The following is a 25988-nucleotide window of genomic DNA, read 5'->3' on the forward strand; positions in this document are numbered from 1 at the left end:
AATTGATTACTTTTTACTTTTTAATCAAAGTATCGGGGCTCCACCTGTCGTAATTTTAGTCAATTGAGTTACCATTCGTTTTCAAAGCTTCACGGCCTGCAGCGCTAGATGTCGACACTTTCTCATCCCGCGTAATTTTAATACGATAAATCTAATTAAACAGAATTAGCAACAAACACACACACACACAGATATTCCAATAGAAAAATCTCACTGCAAGATGAAGAAAGATACGTTAGATAATTGAATACAACACTGTTATTAAATAACCTAGAATCAGAAGAAAAAGCATTTGACCATGAGGTATGAAAAAATGTTTATCATCATGAATAATTGTTATTTATTAAGGCTCGTTTGAAGGTAACAGTTATCTTTAATAGGAAAATCGTAGTCTCAGCAGTATTTTTCAGGGCAAATGTCCTCTACAGTCTACAATGTTCATGGGATTGGTAAAGGAAGAGCTGGTAGGGGAACTAGAGCTATCCCCTCTTTGCAGTAACCAAGTTATAGCTACAGTCGCTTCAGTTTCAGTGTGTCAGGCATCGTTGGTAAACGCAGACGCGTTCGTTTTTCGTTGATGCCGCCGTGTGGCCATACGGTGGCTATGAAATACCCTTGGCTTTTCTTTTCCTACCTTTGACACGGGAATAATGTGTACTCAATATGGGTAGTTTTGCGACACTGGTGAAGTTCAGTGCTGCCTTCCTGTGTCTCCTACTGGATTACTCCTGGGCTCAACAACCAGTCAAGGGTAAGAAACCTCTTGTAGCAACACTCCCTACCCGTCAAACACACGTGGACTCCCGTTACCTGCTACGAGAAAACTATTATTGGTAAAAATTCAGTAACCTATTGGAAGAAATAAGAAACTATAATATGTAACATTGATCGATTGAAGGAGGAGAATGAATTGACCCATTTTGATATGTAAATGGAATTTTATTTTCGTCTCTCAAGGAAGTTACAATTTATTCACGGTGAAATAATCGAATCTTGCAAATTAATTAGCTCGGCTGAGTATAGAAGACATATTTGTCGGATTGATTGACCAAAATAAATGGACTGGAAGTAGGACGATGATCCGATGAAGACTTATTATAACTACTAATGCAAACTTATATTAAAAGATTGAGATGACTGAACCAAAGTAGTAAAAGGATGTACCATAAACGAACATAAATAAAAGCTGTATTGTGTTTTCATTCTGGTAAAGAGGTTCGAGTAGATTAAGTGTTAAGTAGAATCTGTATATATGTATATATGTAACGGGATGTTAAACCCGAATTAGCTCATCATCAAAAATGTTCTTCCTTTCCAGTTAATTCGAGACTGACGCTGTGTGTCTAAAATTGATCTAAACTAAAGTCACCAAAGATCAAAGCAAAAATACGTATTTCGCAGCAAGCTAACCAGTGTTTGATAAGTTTCAAAATTCCTAAAAGGCCTTATCGCTTGTTGGCTTTATTATTTGAGCCAGATGAAGTCACTTCCTGAGCTCTAACGTAAGATCTTGGATTCCACTGGTGATTTTTCCTCTCTCTCTCTCTATCTCTCTCTCTCTCTCTCTCCCTTTGTGCTTGGCACGTAGCGGAGTTCAAATCGTTCCTTTCCCCGGCTGATTCTTGGTTCGCTTCGCGGCACTCTGCATTGGTCAGGGCCGGCGAGCACATATCGTTCTAGCAAGACCCACCAACACCCCGTGAAGTCTGAATGAGCGCAAAAACCGCCACCTTTCACTTCCAGGCACTCCTAATCTCTCTCCACAGCAGCCAATCAGTAACCTTTGCGCCAGAAACTGAAAATACGCAACAATCCAAGAAAATCGTCGAACCTTGCGATAAACCTGAATCTACAATTTTTTTGAGGTTAGGAAAGAAAGACCTGACTTCTACAGAAGCTGGCTTCGAATAGCAGCGTTGACTCGTCAAAAATTTCAGAAGCGTCCGATGGTCGTGACAAAAATTTTGGTCACTCTTGCTTTTAGAGACAGTGAAAAACCGTTGAGAAAAAAGGCCTGGTGTGGAAAGAAAAATGGAGAAAAGTTTAGCGAGTAAACATAACTTCTTTTAATATGCGTGTAGTGTTGTATCAATACTGACTATAATTTATATTCATTTCAAGAAAGGTGTGATCGTCAATTGGACAGAAAATTTCTAAATATTTTTCTGAAAGACAATGAATTCTGTAGAAAAATGGCGGCGCACGAGACTGTTACGCCATTGGCACGAGTAGAGGATTTCTGGTGCGTTGCACCTGCCGTCACATTATGTAACAATTAGTTTCGAGGAGCTGACCAGCGTCGGTGCAGTTGCACTTCGCTCTGGGGAAAGGACTTTATGGCAATTAACGTATGTCCCTACCATTGAGTCCAATTGACCACGAATAAACGCCCCCCCATATTACGTTCTACATCAAGCTGCCCCCCTCCTCCCAATACTACTCTCCAAACTCATCATTATCCATTTAATTGACTATTAATTTAATTAACCCATCGAACGATCTCTCTCGTTATAGATGATTACCTCAACAGTACACATAAATTCAACCAGAATCCTTTGAATTTCTTATCACAAAGAAATTACTGAATTGCAAAGAAGCCTTTATATCCATCCGATTAGACACTTTTAATCAAAATAATTGCATTCAGCACCAGCATCGATTAATAATGATGGGGATATTGAATTTTTTCACGAGGAAAAATCGACGAGTAAATTGAAGGCCTGGTCATCGTTCCGCTGGTAGTTTCCCGAGTACCCGGAGCGAAAAATAAAAGTGTTGGACGGCGGCGACTAGCAAATTACAACGCGAGGTCGTGGAGAACGTGCCGGGACACCTTATCGGACGTTTTCAGCCAGCCAGCACGAGCTACTGCCTTAATAACGACGAAACAGAGCTACGGATAATGTGGGATAATGCAGTATCATCTTATATAACACCGTAGAAAAAGTCTCCAAGTGTCAAAAAAGGATATTAATCGACTATAAAGAAGCTCGGCAAGATTTTTCCAATCCAACTGAAGACACAAGAGCAACGAGATTGGTCCAGTTGAGTTACTCTGGTATGAGCCTGTGCCAAACAACGCTGTACTAGTGCCTTGTTTACAACTTTCCGTGACTCACGTTTTTTCTCTCCATTGTGTATCTCGGCCTGCTCGAATTTTTCCACGTACTCCGCTAATCCTCCTTTTCAACTCCTATCTACTATGTAAACATATATTTTATATTCTGTCTAAGCTGAATTAATTTCTCTGTTTTGATATTTTACTCGAAATTGTTTCGCGTTCCAACGATCGCACTCTACTCCCCATCTTCGCTCATAGTTTTATTTTTTTTCGGACAATTCTCGGTGTTCCGCGTATTATCGTGCCGTGAAATTACAGCGAACGTTGTGTGTCTTGTGTTCGGTGTGCTCTAACACGCACACGATAGCTCGATAAGCGGCAGCATCCTGTGTGAGTGCTCGGTGCAGGCCGTGATCGTTAGATGGGAAGATTAACATTCTTTTTAATTAATTAAACACAGTTACTGGCCAAAAATAGTTGCGTCAAGAGAATTCGTTATGTTGTATATTTTATGACCGCGGTATTTTCTCTCGACGTTTCTGCAAATGTTCTGGATGGTTCGATTGACGCGAGAAATTGGCGCCTCGATCAATGCGAATTTGGACTTACCAAAGTGGATAATTCAGGCGGTCGTTCAACTTGGAATTTCTAGATTGAGCTCCGTAGCAGTTCCCGTTTTGTAACGTTAACAATTCTAGATTGATATTAAATTGGAGAGGAATAATGGCACGTATTCCGTGCGAACGTGCAACGCCTGCAAGCCGACCTTTATGGATAAATGGCAGCATCCTGTGTGCCACGCTCTCGTTCGATATTAGAATATACCAGCGCACTCTGCCCAGATGGAAAGATTACCCCATATTATTGGATTCATCCAGTGTAAGCTATCCCTGAAATCCAAAGCTGCCATCCACTTCTTTGGAACAGACGCGTGAATGGTAAAAATAATTTTTAGTGCTCGACCAAGCCTTCTTCTTCGTCTTCTTGGACCCATGAACCCGATTGGAAACCAAGTCTATTTACAAATACTAAAAAAATCACTTCATGATAATAAAAGTTTATTTGAATAATTTTTAATTAATCACGTACTTTATTTTAACGAGTTATCGGATTAATAAGAAATATTTTATTCAAAATAAATTTAATTCATTTCATTAAATCTCATTAATATATCAAGTTAATATTTATTTGACAATATCTTGTACGAAGATCTTGGTTAATTTCTCAATACATATATATATATACTCCAAGGGTTTAATAAAGAAGGATTATTCGAGAGAAACGAGAATCGACGTTAGCTTCAACAACGGTCGTGTTGCAATGATAAAAATAATATCCGGTGCTCCCGAGCTCTCCATGATCTTCTTGGGACAGTGAAAAATCGATTGCAATTCAGATCCAAAGTGAAAACTCGATGTGCGAGAGAAGGAATTTAATAAAGATGGAATATTGGAGGGAAAACGAGGATGAAGACGAAGGAAGAAAATTGGTGCTGTGAGAATATTGAAGAGGGACGACGCAAAGGTTTATCGAGAGAAGGTCTAGAAGAGTGCTAAAAGAACACAAAGTTTGAAAAAGGAATAACAAGCGAGAATAAGCGTGCGAATGTAAACAAAAACGTGACTCCTTATGGTGCTCGTTGCAGTTTACTTTAATATATATATATATATATATATAGTATATTACCGTTATAAAATCTGTTATATTTTTTATCGTGGTTTATAGGCCCGAGAGTCGCGCGTGTCCTCTCTAAATGCGTCGGATTTTACCGGGTACCGTTTATTCCACGTATTCCAAGCCTGTATGTATCGGCTGACCGGAATTTTCCACGTAATAGCAGCAGCGAGCTGACCCTTTTTCTTTCAGCACTCGCCACACACAGCTATTGGAACTGTCACTGGCAATATACCTGTCCATAATCCCCCCTAAACAACACGTATATTCCGTTGACGCGACGCAATAATATCCGAGCAATCGCTGTATCGGACAGCCATTGTTGTTTTCTTCCCCGTTTGTCAACAAAGCTTACGGGACTTCTCGTAAATTAACGCGCTCGTGCAATTAGCATTTCGAGCGCGTAATGAGAACTCGGATATTAGCCAAATGGTAGCTTGTTAATCCGTGCTTGATACGAGCACTGGATAGCCTGTGGAAAGGCTCGCCCATTGTTCCAAAGTTCACTGTGGAAGTGGCTTGTTCGCGTTTAGCAAAGTGCGGAGACAGGTTAAGTTGCTTGGAGAATATACGGGAAACGGTAGTTTAGGTGGTTTTGGAAACAAATGGGGAATTACTAAAATCGAACTCGCGCCGAATAAATTTGCCTGAGTTTTTTAGCAGCTGTTTCGCTCGACAAAGTGCAGAAACGCGTTAAATTATTTATTCCATTATTCGGTCGAAAGCGCGCAGTGTTTTGGTGACGACCCGAAGCGGAGTCTTCGCCGGGCTTGCTCGCTCCACGCTTCGCTGTGCCGAAGGTAAACAAAGAAGCGTATACACGGAGAAAAAGTGTGCGGAGGAAAAAATTGATGCTGGCGTTGAAGTTCGTGGAAGGATTTGTCTGGAGGTATTAAAATTCTAAGAATTTTCAATGCGAGTTGCTGCTTTGCTGGTATTGTATTAAAATGAATGTAGATTGCGGACTGTTTTGAAACGCTAAGGCACGTAAGTTGCGAGTCCCAGGAGACAACCGCGCCTTTATCGAGCGAGTGCACGTTTTACGTGACACACTTGCTATCTACTTCCGGTCCCAGCGTTTCCGCCTTGCACTACTGCAACATCTGCGCCCTTTTCCTCATTCTTCCTCCTCTTCTTCTTCTGTTTGTTTATCCGCTGACAACTCATCGATGCTTATCGATTCGCGAACAACGAGGGTCGTCGAAAGAAATTTCTGCAAAATTATCTATACTCGTGGGAATGATATTAATTAAAAGAGTCACGGAGATTTGATCAACCATTTCCACAGTTTCTTCGTTTACGCTTCCTCCAGGCTGGGCTCTTGCGGTTCTCGTCATTATCGCGTTATCACGCTCTTCGAGAAACCTGCGATTCTGATATTGCTCGATAAAAATAAAATAACGTTTCTCTCTCTCTCTCTCTCTCTCTCTCTCTCTCTCTCTGAAGAATCGCTGCATCGTTTCCGTTATCCTTTCCTCCGCTCTATTTCGTCCCATTTTTCCAGCAACCGCAAAGTTCGCTAACCGATTCTAACAAGAATCAGTCTGGAAAATCATCTCCGTCCTCGAACCGATTTAATTACACATGGACCATCCAGACAATCGTAGGAGAAATCAAACAAAATTCTGAACTTGAAAACTGGACGGAAACAGAGTCTATTGTTGAATTGGGGGGAGTTTGATTGGATTTTTGAGCTTGCTTTTTTCGATCCCGAGCACGTGCGCAACTAGAATTCTGTGGAGGGACCATTATATGTGTGTATGGGTGAGTTAACTGTACCGGGAGTGAGTAGAATAGAAAAATATATAGAAAGAGAGTGTTTAATGAAAAGTTTGTCTTGTATTTTATTGCAGCTCGAATTGAAAGGAGTGGAACGATTGGAAATGGATGGAAAATTTTGAAGCTGGCACGCAGTTGCGATGATCATAACTGTAGACACTGGTAAAACTAGCTAGATCTTGCATTACGGCCGAGTTGCGTAACGACCGGTTCTCCAAGACGAAGAGGAGACCTTCGAACAACGTCGGAGGAGTAAATCGAGTAAATCTCCCCGAGTACAGTTACGCACTCTGTAGCTGCTGCAAGTTGGAGAACGAACCGATAAGGACAAAACGCGTTAGCCGCTTGACAAGATCATCCAGTCGATCATGATCTACGAGATTGTAACGGGGCTCTTTTCAACCAGGCCCCTCATCTTCTTCCTACTTCATAATGAAGCAGTTCCACCGACGACGCCTGGAAAACATTCAATATCAAAACAGTGAAAAGAACTTCCCGTTTCAACAACTCTTGAAAGGGGACCATGTGACAAAGAGAGGAACGGAGTGGAATTTTGAAAACGTATTTATAAAATTAACAAGCATGGTGGGAGAGATAAAAGAGAATGAAAGAGAGAGAGGGAGAGGGAGAGAGAGAGAGAGAGAGAGAGAGAGAAAAGAAGGAAGGTTTCGTCGTTAGGATAATTTGACGAGGGAAGCTGCTGGAAATATGCAAATGTTTAATTGAAGACAGTAGAGATTAGATGGATTTTATCGTAGAACTTCATTGTGCTTGGAGTACCTTACAACGATTTAACATACGTAATTGCTCGTCGAGTTAATTAGGTATCAAGCGAGATTGGATCTTGGTGGAACGAAGGGCTGGCAAACGGTTAATAGCAGTGGTCAGTGGCTGATGATGGTAGCTGGACTTGGCGAGGATAGCTGAAGATTTTGCTGCAACGACGATTAAATTGTAAAACCTATTCCCTTGTGGCGATGGAGGAACGAAATGGCAGAAAATCCTTGGAAAAGGTTCCTGGTTTGATGCCTCGTACTTCTCGTTAGTTGATCAAATTGCTGAACCGGATACACCAGGAACTCTTCTGTACTTTTGTGCCATTGAAAATCCATCTCCAGTGTTACTGAAAAATTCTTATGTCACCTGAAAGAGGTTTCTCTCTCTCTCTCTCTCTTTCTCTCTCTCCCCCGTAGAACCGATAACTTTCTAAGAGAGAGACCGGTTGATATTTCATTAATGAAATCGATCTTCTCTTGGTTTCTTCTTTAAGAGCGCGGAGTAAATATACGAAATCCCGACGAAACGGCAATATCCGTTTCCATCGGTGGACTGCAGCCGAGGGAAATTGGCGCAGAGTCGCTCGGAAAGTTTCGAAAGCGGAAGTCGTTTGGAAAGTGGACGTTCCGCGAGGAAAATATAGCAGGCTACCAAGGGAAAAAGTACGCTGCTGAAACTTTGGAAATCGCGGTGCGATTCGACGAGGACGGAACTTTTTCTTCGTTCCATTGTAAAATGTACAATTGCGGAACTGAGATCACGTGCCTCGCGACGATTATTTCGTCAATTTCCGGTTTTAACGACGCCGTTTCGTGTCTGCCGCAATTTTCCCTCAATACCCTATAGTTTCTGGTTCGTTCGAGATACAGCTGTGTCTCGATGGTAAGCATTCCTCATCCATATATACAGAAATAAGCAACAGAGACACTACCATCTTTTACGCGAAAACTCATCCTCCGCTCTTCCGAAGCGTTTCTCTCTTTAGAAACAGCTGGCTTAATCGGAGATCCAAGGGAACTTTCTTTGTGCAATGTCATTTTATTCACCACATTTTTTTCTTTTTTCAGTGCTCCGTGGAAGCCTTTGAAACCGCGCTGCGATTAGACAGGAACCATTCCCACCCCTGATTCTCGAAGTATACGATTGCGGAACCGAGATCACGTGTCTCCCGACGATTATTCCTCAAAATTTCCGGATTTAACGACGCCGTTTCGTATCCGGCGCAATTTTCTCTCAGCACAGTCCCTCTTCCGGCTCATTCGAGACGATTATATTCACCAACGGCCTCTCCTCTTCTCTTCCTCGGTACTTCGATACGAGAATATAAAAGCGAGTCGAGCGTGGAGAAGCAAAAGCTCGTTTGCATAATTTCTGGATGAATTTGTCTCGCTGGAAAAAATTCTCGGTTGCAGTCGAAGCTGTAAAAACCAAACGTTGCGCGTTAAATTCGATGAACTGGAGAGATTTCCTCCTTTTTCCACTGGATTTTAATAGAGTTCGCGTTGGTTATTGGACAAGCGGATTCTCTCGTCTGTTTCAATTCCAGTCCACTTAAATTCTCGTCGTTGAAACGCTCGTGCGTAGCATTGTTCAGGCTCGGATAGCAACCCACGTAGCATGCGTAGGGTACAAAACGTTCCTGTGCGACCAATTTCACACGTTGGAACGTTTTAGGAACATTTTTGACACTACGCGTGCTACCAGGGACCTCGGATTATCGTATTATTTCGGATGGTGATTCACGGGTCCGTTCTGTTCACGGATCAGTCACCTGTCGCGAGTTTCTTTTTCTCGGGTCGAGTCTGGATTACTGTTTTTTCAGTCGAGGAATTCAGGCTGAAAGCCGAGAAAGAAGTCGGAAAAATAGAAACACAAGAGTGTGTCCATTGAATTCAATGTAGAACGTGTTGGAACGTGCTGGCTGTCCACTGGAATCTTCATCCTGTTCTACCTTCCACTACCAGTTTCAAAATATTTATGTCCCGTTCTATCCAAAGAATGCTGGATTCAAGCGGATTCGTAACACGGACCAGCCAGCAACAGCTGTTCCTCGCTTCTAATGGTCTGTGAAACAATTACGAGTCTCTCCTCTCGACACTCTACCTCCACCACTTCCTCAGCTCGCTATTTCAGCAAATTCAATCGCTTCTTTCGGAGACGAAAAAAGCGCCGAATTCGCCCCACCGGTTGACGCAAATCTCTTACGTCAGCGAGAAAATGCAATTTGCTCGCTGAATTTACGATCTTCCTCGGTGATCCATCGCGTCATAAGTGAATTATGACGTAGTAGATTACGTCACCGATGGAGCCACCGTGCGTCCAATGAACCGGGCAAAATTTGAAAAACAAGATGGACGTCCGGGACGGAATTTTTGAACGTCGTCGACGGAGTTTCGCGAATCCGTGTCAATTCCTACTTGTAGCGTTGTTTCGCAAAGAGGAAGAGCCTTTGGAGTGCGCAGATCGTCGTCCCTGATAGTTAAATTGACCGAGTGTGGAAAGTTTGTCCGGCCACGTGACCCGAATGTCCCATTGGATCCGGGACGCGAAGCAAACTCGCGTGGTGCAGACTTTCGTCTCGAGGAAAAACTGGCGAATTTCAAAGCGAGCGAGAAAAACATTTGGAAAAACAGCGCGTTACAGCGCCAATACCCTTGTTATTCAGCCGGCGGCCGTTCCGCGAATTTTAATAATCGACGCCGCTCTACCTGGAAAAGCAGCAAATTGTTTTGCCCGAGTTCCCAATACGCTTCTTGTTTCGTCAAGCGAACGCGGTACGATAATATTGTTTTTCTTCCAAATGGAAAGTATTCCAATAGCCACTAATGAAATTTCATTGCAACGACGCTTCGGTCTTCGCCAAATTTTGCCAGACCGTTTTTCCTCGTCGGCTGATTTTTTCTCACACGTTGCAATTTGCTGTTTTAAATTGAGTTTGATCAGCGTAAAGATTCCACGAGTTCAGGGAACATTGAGTTTGAAATTGAGTCGAGAGAAATTCTTGATGGTTTCGGATTAATAACGGCCTTCGGATATTGCCAAGGTTTCTTGGATGCTGCGAAGTGGTGGAATAGCCAAGCTGACTGTGAGCCAAGGGTTTCATTAGACACGAAGACGAAGAAGAAGAGGAACAAGAAGAAGGTACACCTTCGTGCCTACCGACTGTTCGTGCGTTCGCATTTTTCCATCCTCCTTCAACCCCTGGAGTATTATCTGTGACCTTCCTGAAACACCTGTGCTACTATCGCAAAACAACACGAAGAAAATCATAATAACGACTTTCGATCGTTGCGCCTATCCGATTGGAAAAAATCCCTTTCCGAATTCCTCCCGCGAGAAAAATCACCTTTGTTACGCATTTTTTTCTCGCAAATTCTCGTCAAGTTCAAAGTGGATTCCCGTCGAGGGTCATTAGTGTGCTTATGAGGAATGTGGTTGCTACCTTCGCGATTATGTGGCTCTCACAGAGCAGTGCCACACTGCCACATTCTCCAGGTTGAGAACAGCCTGTCTCGTGCACCGTACTCGAGCTTCCCATCAACCCGTTTAGACGAATTGTGGAGAAAGGAATGTTCGATATTTAAGTGTTTTCTTTCTTATACGAAGAGAAAAAGCACGTGAGAGGTGTAAGAAAACCGCCGACGTACCTCTTCCTCATGGTCGATTAAACAAGTTCTAATATTGCATTATTTGCAACTCGCCGACGGCTCATATGAATCATCCCATTCCCACAAGGCCTTTTTGCACTGCAGCGTAATCAAATTTATCGAGTTCATTGCGGAGGCTTGCAAGGCTGTTCGAATATCGTCGTTGCACTTTTTCTTACACTATATCTCCTCTTCATTATTTTCTCTCCCTTGTTTTTCTCCAGGAAATCTCTCCTTCGCTACTTTTACTCTCGCTACGCAAAACTCGCTGTTGCGATAATACGAACATTCTGAGATTATCGGTCGTAAGATCACGGCATCAATTGTTTCAAGTAGCGTTACACGCGAGTCACAAGGGAACGGAAAGAGTCCGTACAAAATTGTCCTGTCCGGGCTTTGTGTATACTTACTTACAAAACGTCCCAAGAGCGTGGATGTAATAATTCATTAATCTCTCTTATCCGTGAAAGATAACAATTTTTCCATAGATATTTCCGAAAGTTTTGTTCATTTGCGTTTGAAAAGGCCCTGTGCAAAATATTCGTATCTTTTATGGTTATGGAGATAATTGAATTCTAATGTTTATGTTCCAGTGCCAATTAAGTGACACACCCTGTATACGTAGCAACATGGTTAAGGTGCGGGTACACGACGCGTGAAAAACGCGCGGCGTGTGGTGCGTGTACAAGCGAGGACGCGCCGCGCGTGGAACGGACGATAGACGTGTATGGAACTATGGGAACTGTGAAGTGGACTAGTGGACGCGCCGCGCGTGTATTTCACACGCCGTGTACCCGCACCTTTGCGTACACGCTTGGTTATACAGTTATGAAGTTTGACGCAACACACCGGGTGCTACTCTCTACCGAGTTGACTTTCCGCTCCTCCTAACCAAACCCCAAATCCTTCTGACAATATTGTCGCCCCCCTCCCCCCTCCCCACTCTCATAAATCACGCGCAGGCCCGATCCTTCCCGCTCGATCTCTCACTGTCCCACGTTTCAGCCTCAACACTGTCCTTTTTCGAGGTTAACAATGGTTCGTGTATCTTTGTCCCGCGTGCTTCGTCGACACTCTCCTTTATTACTCGTTTCGATTTCTGCATCGCGTAAACATCGTCAAAATGGAAAAATCGTCGTAGCTTCGTTCAAAGGGTTCAAAGTGACCGTGACTAACCTATAATGACTCTTCTCTCGTTGAGATGATCTCAAACAAAGGTTGAGAATCCCTGAGATCATCGCGTTTTACTACGCGCCAGTATAATGATAGAAGAAGATAAACACGTTCTAAGAAGACTTTTTGCTGCTAAATTAATGGCCATGCGAGAGAATTTTACGCTCAAATAGCATGAATAATCATAGCTATGGCGAAGAATGAAGAAGTTTATGGAGAAACAGAAGAGGTTAGAAATGTGTACCGAAGAGAGGAAAGTGTTAAAGTTGAGGAAGAAATTTTGAGGGCATTGAATTCGAGTACTCGTGAATTCTCTGCAGTATGCGTGTGCGTACGCAGTATGTGTGCCAAGCAATGGCCCATAGCTTGGGGCTATGGATCACAGTTGCTGGAGAGTAGAATTCGCGCGTATGCATGTCCAGTCAATATCCTGTGGGAAAAGTGGGACATTCTCTGTGTGACCAAAGGGCCAATGTCCTCCTGCCTCGCTTTATTTCTTCCAATTGGTTACAGCTGAATATTTTCCATGTTAATCTCCCTCTCAAATGAGTGCCAGCTTTTTTTAACATAGTATACTAGAGTAATACAGGATACTAAGAATGTGTTTGTTTACAGAATGCGTGGAAGGTCAGGACGGCTGCAAACGTTGCAGGGACGGGACGTGTGCCCGCTGCGCAGTGTTATTGCATCAGGGATCTTGCGTGGACACGTGTCCACCAGGACACACCGCCAATTGGTCAACTAGGGACGAGTACATGGGTCGAGTGTGCAAGGAGACCGGTTACATGTTTGGCCTGACCGGCAGCCAAGTTGCCATCCTCGTCGGCGTCGTCTCAGGAGCTACCATCTGCATCTTCATAATCCTCTGCGGCGTCATCGTCATGCATAGGCGCAAAAAGAAAGCAGCCAAGATCGCTCAACAGTACGAGGACAGGTATATTATCTTCAATTAACGTGAAAATTTCACTACTCTGTACTATTAAATTTCTTTTCGTTGCAGCGCCGAAAGACGAGAGTTCTTGAAGCATCTGACCACGCTCAGAAGCGAAGGACACACTTTTCTAGCGATGCTCAATGATACCAGAAGACAAGTCAGGGAACTGTACTATTCTGGGACAAATGGCGATGGTGCCGTTGGTATTCAGGCTTATAGGTAATCCTTCTTCATCCTTCGTGATCTATTCATCTATTTTTCTTATCGGTGTCTGGGCTGATTTTATTTATTTACTTTTCGACAGGCCCGTTCTTCGAGACCTTGCCAGGATATTAGTCTTGGTGAACAAAAGAGACGAGGAGATTCCAGTACCACCGGATGATTGGCAAAGACTGCTGGCCTGGGCAGAACGTTTGCTCAGGAGGTACAAGAGGCACAGTTCACCAGAAGTATGTAGACTATACACGAACAGAGATGCTTCTTTGTTCTCTGTCATAATGATCCAAACTCTATTATTTAATATTCCAATCTTTTTCATGCTAGTCACTAAAGCACTTTGGTGAGTCGTTGTAATGAGATGTAGTTACCAAACAAATTATAATGGAAAGCAAACTTTCGGTTATGTAACTTTTCTATTTCATAGATTGGATAGAGATAGTTTATGTATATAATTCTGTAGATAAGGATACCTCTAGATCCCGTTTTGATTTAAGGGTCTTTTTCAGGTGGCTCAATTAGTGACGTTTCTACAGCAGCCGGTATCATCCGTCCAAATGAATTCACTGCAGCAGCAACAGCAGCAGCAGCAGCAGCAACAACAACAACAGCCAGCAGTGATTCCACAATCACCCCAGGCGTTTGAATCGAGAGGCACACCGACCAATCTTACGACATTCCAAGCAAACCTGCCACTATCGACGTTTCAAGCAAGCGATAAATCTAGCATAGCCGGCAGCTCCAGCTTGGAGTACACAAAAGACAGCCCCGTTGGCTCCAGCCTTGGGCAGAACAGTTCCAGTTTGTATAATGAGAAACTCAGCCCGAACAGCTCAACCATGGGCCAAACGATCCCTTTGGTCTACGGGAGCCAGAAACGTTCCAAACCAAACAACTCCAATTTCCAAGAGCTCTCAATATCGGCGTTCGGTCATAATTTCAATCCTAATGTGCAGGATAGCAATCCTGGTGGGCCAGACTGCGATATTAACGGCCTTGATCGAGAGATCAATCCTCAGTGGGAGTTTCAGAGCACGATTGAAGCTGCTAATTATACTATTTTGTCCGATTGGTCAGCTGGCAGGGACTACCTCATTGACGACTTTACCATTCTTGGTTTTCGACCGCAGGATGAAATCACTACCGAGCTATAATCTATGTCTCGCGATCTACCATCTTGTATCATTAAACAAATAATCCGAGGCTCCCTGCTTAAAATATAATCCAGAAATTTATTCAAACATATCGCCGGGATACGTATGAAATTAATGGAAAAATGTCTATCTATATTTTTCTAATTGTGTTCATGATGAGTTTGCTCAGGAGGCTCTGCTCAGCCTCGTACTTTGACACCCCGTGAGATTAAAATTCATTTCTGAAGAAAATGAAAATTTGTGAAAAACGCAATTGCGGTCTTTACTGGAAGAGTCTCTGCTCAGACACTGTATTATATTTGTCATTTAATACAGTGCACGTACTTTTAACGATAGAACAAATCTTCGATACCAAATATTTAAAAGAACTTTGTATAAATATTGGTTTTATTTAATTCGTATATTGTAAATGACTAATTCATAATTATTGTATATTTTAGCGTACTAGTCAACGTTGTATTAAATCGTTTTATACCCAACGTCCATTTTTCATTGAAGAGAAACTTTCTATTAGTAATTTATAGAAACGTTAAGAGATCTTTTGTAGCCCTGTTTAAAGTTTTTATAAATAGAAGTAAATTTAGACATAAATTTATCTATATTATCCTAAGCCGTGCGTATCGCTGCACACCTGCCCAGTGCAGTCGCCTGTACAAATCGATGTAAATATGAATATTTTAGTAATAAATACAAAAATATAATATACATGTATGCGCGTAGAAAATTTATTTCAATCGATTAATAGAAAATTTGATGAGAAAATCTCCATTTTTACCTGGCGTTGATGAATGTGCGTGGGCTGTAGAAAGAGATTTTAAATTTTGGTGCCAAAAATGCCGGAAATATCAAGGAATTCCGTCAATTGCGCGCGCAGCCGGAAATTGCGCGCGCAAGCAGATTATAGCCAAAGAAAGATTCTGGGTGAAATTTGTCGAAAATATATATACAAATGGAAAAACAAAGGCTTTCAACAAATGAAAAATGATTTTTATAGAAAATGGTAGAGAAATAGGTAGGTTTGGAACGATAATTCAATTGAAAATGGTTTGGTGGGAAAATGTGGTGGATGGCGCGAGAACTCAGGGTGGGCGACGGACGCCATGACAGTCATCGAATTTCGCGTTAACCGCCCGCATACAGGCCGTTCTCGGATAAATCGCTCGAATCGCGGTAAAAAAGGCTCGGTTGGGCGAAATTGGCAAGTGTTCGGAGCCGGGAGATACAGGCTACGATTTGATATTACCGAGGAGGAGTTGGGTTGGGTCGCGTGGCCATTATCGGGGATTCGAGGGTGCTCTTGGCGAGGTGAGACGTCGAGAGGCGGCGAAAGGCGTCCCCCCCTGCAGGGACGCGCATCTCCAAGTGCAGAAACCGCCTCATCGGTAAAGCCTCGACATGCGAGAACCGCCGACGGCACCGTGCACCACGTGAGTTTTATTCCTCAACACCGTATTTGCTTCAAAACCTGCAAAGTTCTAACGATATTCCATTACTTTGCTCACAAACGACCTCCATCTTGTGGCCCCTTGTCCTCCTTCTTGAAATTGACGCGTCATATGTCTTTTCCCGTAGATGTTTCACCACGTGAGTTTCTAATCTCCCTTTTTTCGATTGTCGCAAGATGCCAACAATTATTATCTTCGATTTTTCTACAGTTTAGCTTCCGACAGAATAACCTTTCGATTTATCGATGCGTCTCCCCTGTAGATGGTGCACCACGTGAGCTCCACTTCCAGCTCGTTATTTTTCCCTCAGTAAATAACCTAAATATTTCCTATTTATTTTTTACAAGTTCTGTTTTCTTTGCTAATTTGCTGTAAGTATCCAATTTTTCCAGTTGATGCTGCACCACGTGAAGCGAAATAGCTTCTCCTGGACAATCGAAGTCCTTGAAAAAAGAGATAGAATCGAGAAAGGAAGTTTTACGGATTCTTTAATAAATTAATCAATCGTCATATTTTTCTCATGACAGGTGTATCGGTTCGTATCAAATATCCCATTCTCACGAATAGGAAAATATTTTGGAGTGTGTGTAGGAATTTTTGAGTGAAATTTGGCGTCCATCTTGTGGACCCCTGTCCCCGCTTAGTTGACGCGTCGTCTATATAACAGCTCTCGAGGATGGTGTACGAAAATTTTATAGACCGCCCGTGCCCTTTTGTATTACCAAAAATACTCCGGTATGCGATATCCGTTCGTACGAAAATGTTTCCTTTCTCATTGCTGCTGCTTTTCTCCTGTTGTCGACGATCGTAAACCCGATGACTCACCCTTTCCCGCTCATCAAACAAAAAACGTATTCCTTATGCCGGATCCTTATGCCAATCGTTTAATTAAAATTAAGTCTCGGTTTGCCAATCAGCAAAACGAAAAATCTTTTAATCTCACCCAGTTTTACATATTCGCCGTTAGATATTTACGAGAAATTTTGAGGTTAAATTCTATTAAAAACATATTTTTCCTATCTGTTGCAGTCGCGCAAAAGATCAAATAAACAATTGATTTTTCATTTACATTAATGATTCGTTCGTAGTATGGACAGTTCCTACCTAATCTGGAAATTTATTTATCTCTTAACCTTATGAATATTGCATAACTTATAAGAAGTTTTTGTTTACCTAGTTTTTACTTTGTTAATTTTTTTATGTTATAATTTTGCATAATATTGTATATCTATTAATGCTATAAAATTGTTTTCAGGGTGAAAAATGAAAAGTATCAGGGACAGCTAATTAGCGTCTTTTATTGAACAAAATGAACAGTGAGCAGCATGCATTGCCAGCGACAACGCAGGCACAACAAGAGGTGAGAAAGAACTTTTGCTTTAAACAGGCTAATCACCAAACCACAAATGCGCACAAGTGCTGTCTACATTTCTTTTTATTACTCTTAAATTTAACAAATATTTATTTCTTGGTATTGCAAATAATTTAATTTTTGTCTCGCACCATTTCAATTATGTTAATTATTTTTATTACAACATTATTAATTTTACTTAGCCTCATAAAACAACAATTTTGTAAATCAGTTAAACATTATAATGATTTTTTAATTATTTAAGTAGAAACAGTTTACAACCTTGTAAATAATCTATCTCCCTATATCCATTTATCTCTTATCCTCCTTTTTCAGAGGACCTCTCTTATCCATACATATCTGATAATCTCCCATAGCAACTATTTTTAAATTGGCTTTTGCTTATACTTTTACTTCACCATAGCTCCCATAGTTTGCCTTTCTCAACTAAGTAGAATCTTTTGTTTTTGCACAGTAGCAAGTATGTACTTTTAGAAAATAACTGTAGTCTTGAAGAAAATCTTGAATGAATAGCTAGTTTAGTCTTTTCACTAGTAGTAATTATTAAACTGATACTGGGAATGATGGGTGTAACTAAAATCTAAGTTAACCATCCTTTAAATAAACATTTGTAAATAGGGAAAGCACCAATATTGGTAATGGTTGCACGAGTTTATATATATGTTAGATAGTTAGCTTTGATGCTGCTAGAGGAAAATCTTCAACTAGCGCATTTGTTGATTGGAAAAGACGCCTGGTGCATGCTGTGCATGCCCTATCAATGTTGTACAAAAGTCTGAATGTATATTGGTAGGATGTAAACACGGGTCAAAGTGGTCGTCCTTCATACCCAGGTGGTTTGGCTACAACAGCCAATCTTGGCAATGTAGGGAGTAACCCTCAATCATCCGCAGACCTACGTGTAGGTACAGCAGTAGCATTAGCCTCTTCGGTAGCTAAATATTGGGTCCTCACCAATCTCTTTCCTGGACCGCTACCTCAGGTCTCGGTCTATCACCATTCCCACCATAACTCCTCTAATAGGAGTGGTGGAGGTGGGGAGGCAACTTCCAAAGAACCACCTTCCTCGTTGACCCAGGAAATGGCGTTGACTTCCAGCTCGCATCACCAATCAACGACGTCTCACCATCACCATCAGCCTTCCGTTAGCAGTGCCAGTCATCACAGCTCCCTACAAACGACTGCACAGGTTTGTCCATGTACCAGCACGTAGTGTTCCATCCAATGCATCGTAGACCATTCGTCCAGTAAATTTTAGCTTCTCACAGAAAATCCAGTAGTGATATTTAGTGTCGTGAGTAGTTGGCAAGAAAGCAAAATTTTCTTTCACCTTTACTCTCTTATCGATCAATAAGCACCAGATACAAACATCACACTTTACTCATTACATAAAACTAATAAACATTTTCCTTTTCTCTCTATCTTCCATAGATTCCAGTCTCCCTCCCGGGGCTAAACATCGACGGGCAGCACATTCCTGCGGTTGGCCATTTACAGGCAGCACATGCACAAATGCAACAGCAAATGCAAGCCCAACAGCAGCAGCTGCATCAGCAGCAACAATCTCAGCAGCAGCAGCAGTCTCATCATCAGATCCAGAATCATCAGAATGCCCAGAACAATGGACCAACGCATAATCAAAGCGCACAGCGTGACGAGAAAGTGAAGGACGAAGGCGGAAGTTGCACGACTGAACGCTGCAGCGACAATCAAGTTCATTGCCAGGTCCAGTGCGACCTTCAATTGCAGACACCTCAGGATATACAGCAGAGTCTGATGCAGCAACAGCAGCAGATCGGTGTAAACATTAGCGGGAGTTCCACCGCCGAGAGCGGAAGTCAGAACTCCACTGAGAAGCCTGAAAAGGAAAAGGAATTGCGTCAGTTGAATATGACGCAGTTCCAAGTGCCGGACTTGAAGCCAGGTGGGCACATGATGGACGTGAGAACCGCGGATGGATCGGTAGTGAAGATCAGCGCGGGTAACGAGCAAGATTTAGCCAAAACTTTGGGTGTCGAGATGGTACAGAACATGTACAAGGTCAATGTCGAGGATATCAATCAGTTGCTGGCGTATCACGAGGTCTTCGGTAAGCTTCAGAGCGAGATAGCTGCCGGTACTACCCTCGTGGGTGGCACAGTACCCACACAAACGGTTACTACCATACAGAATGGTACTCCGATAGTCCAACAAGTTCAGCTTAACAAATTCGATATTAAATCGAGCGACGGGGAAGCTACGCCTGGTCCCAGCGCTTCCCCCGTCTCCGTAGGCAGCCACGCTTGCGAGATTTGCGGAAAAATCTTTCAGTTCCGGTACCAATTGATCGTACACCGTAGATATCATACAGAGCGAAAACCTTTCACGTGCCAGGTAACCAAGTCGAATCTAATAGCCTCCTTTCGATCGTCGTAAATCTTTTTATGCGGATTTTCTTCTTTCCCAGGTATGTGGCAAAGCGTTCTCCAATGCGAACGACCTCACTCGCCACGGGAAATGCCACCTGGGAGGCTCCATGTTCACCTGCACTGTTTGTTTCCACGTTTTTGCCAATGGACCTTCGCTGGAGCGTCACATGAAGAGACACGCTACAGATAAGCCGTACAACTGCACCGTTTGCGGCAAAAGCTTCGCCAGAAAAGAGCATTTAGATAATCACACGCGATGTCATACTGGAGAAACACCATACAGGTGAGATTAGACAGCTTTTAATCATTCTCTTTGTATGCAAAGTTGTCTAACTCATAAAATTGTAAGAGTGTTCATTTTTTATCCTGTTGAAGCTCTACGAAACAATGTGTAAATTGTATATATTAATTCTAACATTGTCTCTCTTCCTGCAGATGCCAGTATTGTTCCAAGACATTTACCCGAAAAGAGCATATGGTAAATCACGTTCGCAAACACACGGGTGAGACTCCACATCGATGTGATATTTGCAAGAAGAGCTTTACTCGCAAAGAACATTTTATGAACCATGTTATGTGGCATACAGGAGAGACACCCCATCATTGCCAAGCCTGTGGTAAGAAGTACACGCGCAAGGAGCATCTTGCTAATCATATGCGTTCCCACACCAATGATACGCCGTTCCGATGCGAGATTTGCGGTAAGTACCCTCAAAATTTGCTCCATTTAATTTTCAAATACATACTGATTTTTCCATGATTTCCTTTATCATTTACAATCTAGGTATCTTTTATCAAAGTAACTGGCATAATCCATAACAAATTTTTCACTCGAGTCCAACTCTGAAATTTCCTTGTCATCAGAATAACATTCTGAATTGATATTTATATGACTTTTTAGTTTTTCATCAACTCTTTTGTTTTTGTTAAAACTGCCCTTTGAGTTGATTATTGATGGGACGATTCCACTGAATTGGAAATCTATGGTAGATTGATAAATTTTGTAGTGAAATATCGAAGGTAAGTATCCCTTAGTTGGATCAAGTATTCAGAGTTATCAAAGTATGAGATTAATATCCGTTCTAAATGAAAAATTTGAGCTTGTTTAGGTGGGAAGGGTCGTGGTGGTTCATGGTCGGTGTAATGCAAAGTTCTGTGGCGTGGAAATAAAATTCGCGATCAATTCTCGCGCATCGCGAGTTCCCCCTCCCCTCGGAAGCTCTCGCGGGTCGCGCGCATTCCTTTACAAAGCGCCCCTCTAACCTTAGAGTCATTCTTGTACGTGAAAGTTCCAAGTGTGTGCGTGCAAGCGGAGATTGCACTCGCCAGAAGCGTCGCATACAGTCAATTTTCGCATCTGCAGCTTTAAACACCCTTGCGAATTGTCATTTTTCATCAATTTTCTCATCCCACTGTGATGGCATGACTTGCTACTTCGTAAATCTCAGCGGTTCGTACAAATATCATCACCTTAACACGTATTCTCCCCTCTGTTGCTTCTTATTTTTCCATAATCTCTCCTCTTCACGGCTCTTGCCCCCATCGGCTAATCGATAAAGGCTCATTTTACCATTTTAATCCACCAGGCCCACTCATATCCATTAATCCCTCGCTCGTTAACGCGCAGCCCAAGACACACCGGCATTTCAAAATTCAAATTTGCCACCTTTTTGGATCCTGGCCATACTGTTGCACTTTGCATTTACTTCCGGTTCTCAAAATTCCAAATCTTTCAAAACAGCGAGAATAAAGAAATGTTTTGAGATTTCCGAGTAACAAGAAGTAGAGATCTTTGTAATTAGCAGCGTGTTGCTGTATATTATAGAATTGGAATCGTCCCATAAACAAGCCAAATTAAGCCTAATGTGATAAATGAACTAATGAATTCTTGCAATTTTGGTTTTTCTCTGTCGCTGCGAATGCAGGTAAGTCGTTTACGAGGAAGGAGCACTTCACGAACCACATAATGTGGCACACTGGTGAGACGCCGCACCGCTGCGATTTCTGCTCGAAGACGTTCACTCGAAAGGAACATCTCCTGAACCACGTACGCCAGCACACGGGTGAGTCTCCACACCGATGCGGCTTCTGCTCCAAATCGTTCACCAGAAAGGAACACCTTGTTAACCACATCCGCCAACACACAGGTGAGAGCGGTTGGCAGATGTTCACTTCACGGGCAACCGATCCTACAATATTTGGCTCTAAGAATAATTCATCAAATTTAGTTAAGCTTAGGAACATTGGAACAACATCCCAGACCATTCGCTCATTTATTCATTCTCCATTCAGAGTGTGGTTATACGCACAGGGCCATCGTTCATCTCCAGTAGCATCACCCCTGTGGCGACTCATTATCCTTTCAACCCCATACCCATCTTCCTATCTCTCCCTAAAATCCTGAAAATGACGAGTCTTTGGGAAAACGAGACACCGAGTCTCATATTCCTAAAGATTCGACATTTCACTCTTCAACTTTACATTTCTCGTGTACCCTCGAACTCTTCTGATGGTCCTTGTGATATGGCCAACACGAAAATCGATCATGATCAATGCATGTGTTCACCCAGAAAATATTCAAAATTCAATGGACCTTAACCTCTACTTCAGCGATTCTCTCGAGACATTTGCAGTTCTGCCTAATACACCGCTCTCATAAATGCTTTCTCATTAATATCCCTTGAGTCCCTTCCCCAATTCGAGGTATCGATATTTTCGTGCCTCGAATTGGCTCACTTGCTAAAAAAAAAAAACTTGTACATAGCTTTACCGTTCATTATAGGATACTTCATACGCGTATCACATCTTTTAGTATGCATTGCCGTCAGACGCATTTTTTTGCTTAGATTCGATAGTAATTGAATGAATATTTTTGATGATAAAAATGAAATTAATAATTATTACTGCATTTGCTCTTGAAAGATTTAAAGTCCTGAATTCGAGGAAAGCTAAGATGAACTCGTGTATACGTTCACTATAATTTACTACTACTACTGTACAAGTTGATTTTCCTCAGATGTGATGTAAGAACGTGGTAATATCGAATGGATTTTTGTTTCTCCCAAGATATTGTCGACCCGATATCTATCTGGCAATCGCAATTACCCTGCTTATTGAAAATGCTAGAGAATTGCTGTAATAAAAGTGCGTATCGCAAAGATAAGCAAGAGAGAGAAAGAGAAAAAGTCAGAAAGAAAATAAGAAAAATGTATAGAGAATTAAAAAAAGAGTTTTTCGGAAGCTTGAAGCGAAGTGTGCAGAACTTCATTCGATACGTGCCAGTTCATGCATCGCGTCAGGCAAAACTCGCCTTGTGCAGGATAACTCCATGTCTGAATGACGAATTAAAAATTTTGATCTAAAAAGAGATTGTAAAATGTACAGGGGAGACGCCCTTCCGCTGTCAGTACTGTCCAAAAGCATTTACGCGGAAGGACCATCTGGTGAACCACGTCAGGCAGCACACGGGTGAGTCACCGCACAAGTGCCAGTATTGCACGAAATCCTTCACGAGGAAGGAACATTTGACCAATCACGTGCGTCAACATACAGGCGAATCGCCACACCGATGTCACTTCTGCTCCAAGTCATTTACTCGTAAGGAGCATTTGACAAATCACGTGCGAATCCATACTGGCGAATCTCCACACAGGTGTGAGTTTTGCCAGAGAACGTTCACTAGAAAGGAGCACCTTAATAATCATCTCCGACAGCATACAGGAGATTCATCGCATTGTTGCAACGTTTGCTCCAAACCGTTTACAAGAAAGGTGAGTTGAATCTTAAAAGCCTTGTAATACCTGCATATTTTCCACGTATTTGTGTTGACTAAACAAATTGTGGAGAAACTGATTGTGGATTCTTTTGCAGGAACACCTAGTGAATCACATGCGCTGCCACACGGGCGAACGCCCGTTCGTATGCACCGAGTGTGGCAAGAGTTTCCCATTGAAGGGTAATCTCTTGTTCCACATGCGCTCTCACAACAAGGGCAGTAATGCGGAGCGACCGTTCCGTTGTGACCTCTGCCCCAAGGATTTCATGTGCAAAGGTCACCTAGTCTCGCACCGACGCTCCCACTCGGACGAGCGACCTCATAGCTGTCCTGACTGCGGCAAGACCTTCGTCGAGAAGGGCAACATGTTGAGACACTTAAGAAAGCACGCAGCCGAAGGACCACCAACGCAAGTCAGCACGCCGTCTGCCATTCCTCAATCGGGAGTCCTGCCGATTCCAGCAGCCGCTGTTCTCGTGGGCCATCCTCTTGCCCCACCGGCACCTTCCGTAGTCCCTCAACATACAGTCGTCGTACCAACGCCGCCCGGTGTTCTCACCTCTTACTAGAATAACTCTACGCAACTGGCTTTCTTGACAAAAACTCCCAGTGCTGTCTACCATACATCTTTGCGCGGCGCGAAATATCGACTCTAGATCCTAAATGAATATAAAATCTTTTGGCATTACCAACACCTATTTTCTATTTGCTCGGATGATACACCATGGCTGTAAAGAAAGGCAGTGGTTCACCAATTTAACCATAGATAATATTTTCTTTAATTTAGTGTAATGAACGAGTGCAATATGGCTTGGCCTCGGAAGATTGCGTTGTTTGCGTTCTCGTTCAATCTCTCTGTTCGGGTATACCACGGCACAATTTTGAAAAGTTATGGGTAACCGGGCATCTCGGCGCGTTTTATGTATTTCCCATAGACGTTAATAAAGATCTATACATATATATATATATATAAAAAATAAGTATAAAAATATATATCCTGCGAGAGAAATCAGGGACCTCTGTAATTAACTTTAATTTTTAATGATTAATGTTACTTTTTACTTCCCATATATATATATATATAAATAAATAAATGAATAAATATATATATATATATATATATCATTAAAAAGGGAAACTCAGCACTATAATTAACGATCATATAAGGCCATGTATTTCGTACATACATAGTTCTAAGGGAAAAATTGTTTGTGCAGTTGGATAGTGCATCAAATCTAATGGTTTTACTGTCACTTTTAAGAAACCGCATGATTTGTGCGTTGTTCAACTGGCAGGCGCGTATAATTATGTATAATATTAATAATAGTTATCTAATAGAAATGATAGATATACAGATTATAGATTTATTAACACGCGTGCATACATTAAGAGTACAGAACTCTGTAGAAATCTAGATTCATATAATATATTACGAGGAATATTAATAAGTATATTTGCAGTTAGCTATCGTGTACTATTCAAAGTAAAAAAGAATAAAATTCAGTGTACCAATGGGTATTTAAGCGATTCTGGAACTATTTCGGACATAGGCCAATGTTCATAGTTAGATTTCGAAGCGTTGAATAATTTTGTTCTTTGTTGGAAACAATGGACAAGATGCTCTCAAGTTTTGATCAACCTATCTTTGTTATTGGTCATAGGGAATATTCATTATAATCTCTACGGGAAAGAGCCTTTCCTAAGAAGAAATACCGTACAGAATAAAGGAACATATATGTATAATTTATATATTGCTTTCGCTTATATATATATATATATATATATATTATGTATATATACCAAATATAAAACACGAAAATCCAAACGCAAACACACCTCGATATTTCGGGACAATTTATACAACGGCACGTGTAAAAAATTGCCCCCAATTTACACGCGGGCATTGCCCTCTTAATCTGCTAAGGAGATGTAATTGAGAAATAAATAGAAATAATGTTTATATGAATTATTATTAACAATATCATATGTTACAAGAATAAAACTAAGAGTTGGTTTATGCTTTTAAGAGATTTAGTTTCACGCTTAACAGAAAAACTGCTAAAATTAAATCTGTATCTTCCTTGTTAAGACCGATTCCACCAACCCGAGTTAACTTAAACTTTGGTTAAAATAGCATAGTTTATGCAATAGGAGCTATTGTTTAACCAGAGTTTAACGAATTAAACCTTCGTTAAATAGTTGGTGGAACTGACCCTTAGTCAAAGCGACTAAACACTTTTTTTAATTAAGTTTTGATTAATTATTTTTGCGAGGCTGCTTTATTGTATCTCGATGAGTAAATATCGCTTCGACTTTATAAAAAAAAAAAAAAAAAACTGGCGAAGGAACGGATGAAAAATATGATTTACTTTAGATAGAACAAAAATATGTATAGAATTTTATTATGCACCATTGTAATATTATGTATCCCAGTTGTGACACAATATACACTGGTGTTATGTTAAATGTGAAATAGCCGTGTTATGTGTTGTGCGAGAAACACCTTAAGAACGACTCTCTCAATTTATTCAATTCCCAATGAATGATTTATCTTTATTTTCTATTGTTTCGTT

The 25988-nt window shown here is 41.6% G+C and overlaps 2 protein-coding genes across 18 annotated transcripts; both read left to right on the forward strand.

Moving 5' to 3' along the window:
• Window positions 1-421: 421 nt before the first annotated feature.
• T48 (FU domain-containing protein T48) lies at window positions 422-15120 on the forward strand. Of its 7 annotated transcripts, none has more exons than XM_066737357.1 (5): window positions 422-751; window positions 12727-13045; window positions 13112-13264; window positions 13350-13494; window positions 13771-15120. In XM_066737357.1, the coding sequence occupies exons 1-5, from the start codon at window positions 664-666 to the stop codon at window positions 14413-14415; spliced, it is 1350 nt and encodes a 449-aa protein (XP_066593454.1). In that variant the 5' UTR covers window positions 422-663; the 3' UTR covers window positions 14416-15120. The 7 variants fall into 7 exon arrangements, with proteins under 7 accessions (XP_066593454.1, XP_066593458.1, XP_066593457.1 ...); XM_066737361.1 differs by lacking the exon at window positions 422-751 and adding an exon at window positions 5475-5624; XM_066737360.1 differs by lacking the exon at window positions 422-751 and adding an exon at window positions 6538-7075.
• A 378-nt stretch (window positions 15121-15498) lies between these two features.
• Window positions 15499-25375, forward strand: LOC136779776 (zinc finger protein 271-like). Of its 11 annotated transcripts, none has more exons than XM_066737562.1 (10): window positions 15500-15842; window positions 17116-17220; window positions 18026-18421; window positions 18664-19605; window positions 19679-19923; window positions 20076-20143; window positions 20228-20341; window positions 21566-21787; window positions 23025-23410; window positions 23511-25375. In XM_066737562.1, exons 2-10 carry the CDS (start codon window positions 17170-17172, stop codon window positions 23982-23984), a joined length of 2898 nt encoding a protein of 965 aa, XP_066593659.1. In that variant the 5' UTR covers window positions 15500-15842; window positions 17116-17169; the 3' UTR covers window positions 23985-25375. The 11 variants fall into 11 exon arrangements, with proteins under 11 accessions (XP_066593661.1, XP_066593660.1, XP_066593662.1 ...); XM_066737561.1 differs by having other exon boundaries at window positions 15501-15842; window positions 18026-18133; window positions 18215-18421; window positions 20076-20341; XM_066737564.1 differs by having other exon boundaries at window positions 15499-15842; window positions 20076-20341; window positions 23193-23410.
• Window positions 25376-25988: the final 613 nt, after the last annotated feature.

This window comes from Prorops nasuta, unplaced genomic scaffold (genome assembly GCF_024137725.1).
Source record: "Prorops nasuta isolate Cenicafe-Biocafe unplaced genomic scaffold, Cenicafe_Pnas_1.2 PNAS00017, whole genome shotgun sequence".
Lineage (NCBI taxonomy): Eukaryota > Metazoa > Arthropoda > Insecta > Hymenoptera > Bethylidae > Prorops > Prorops nasuta.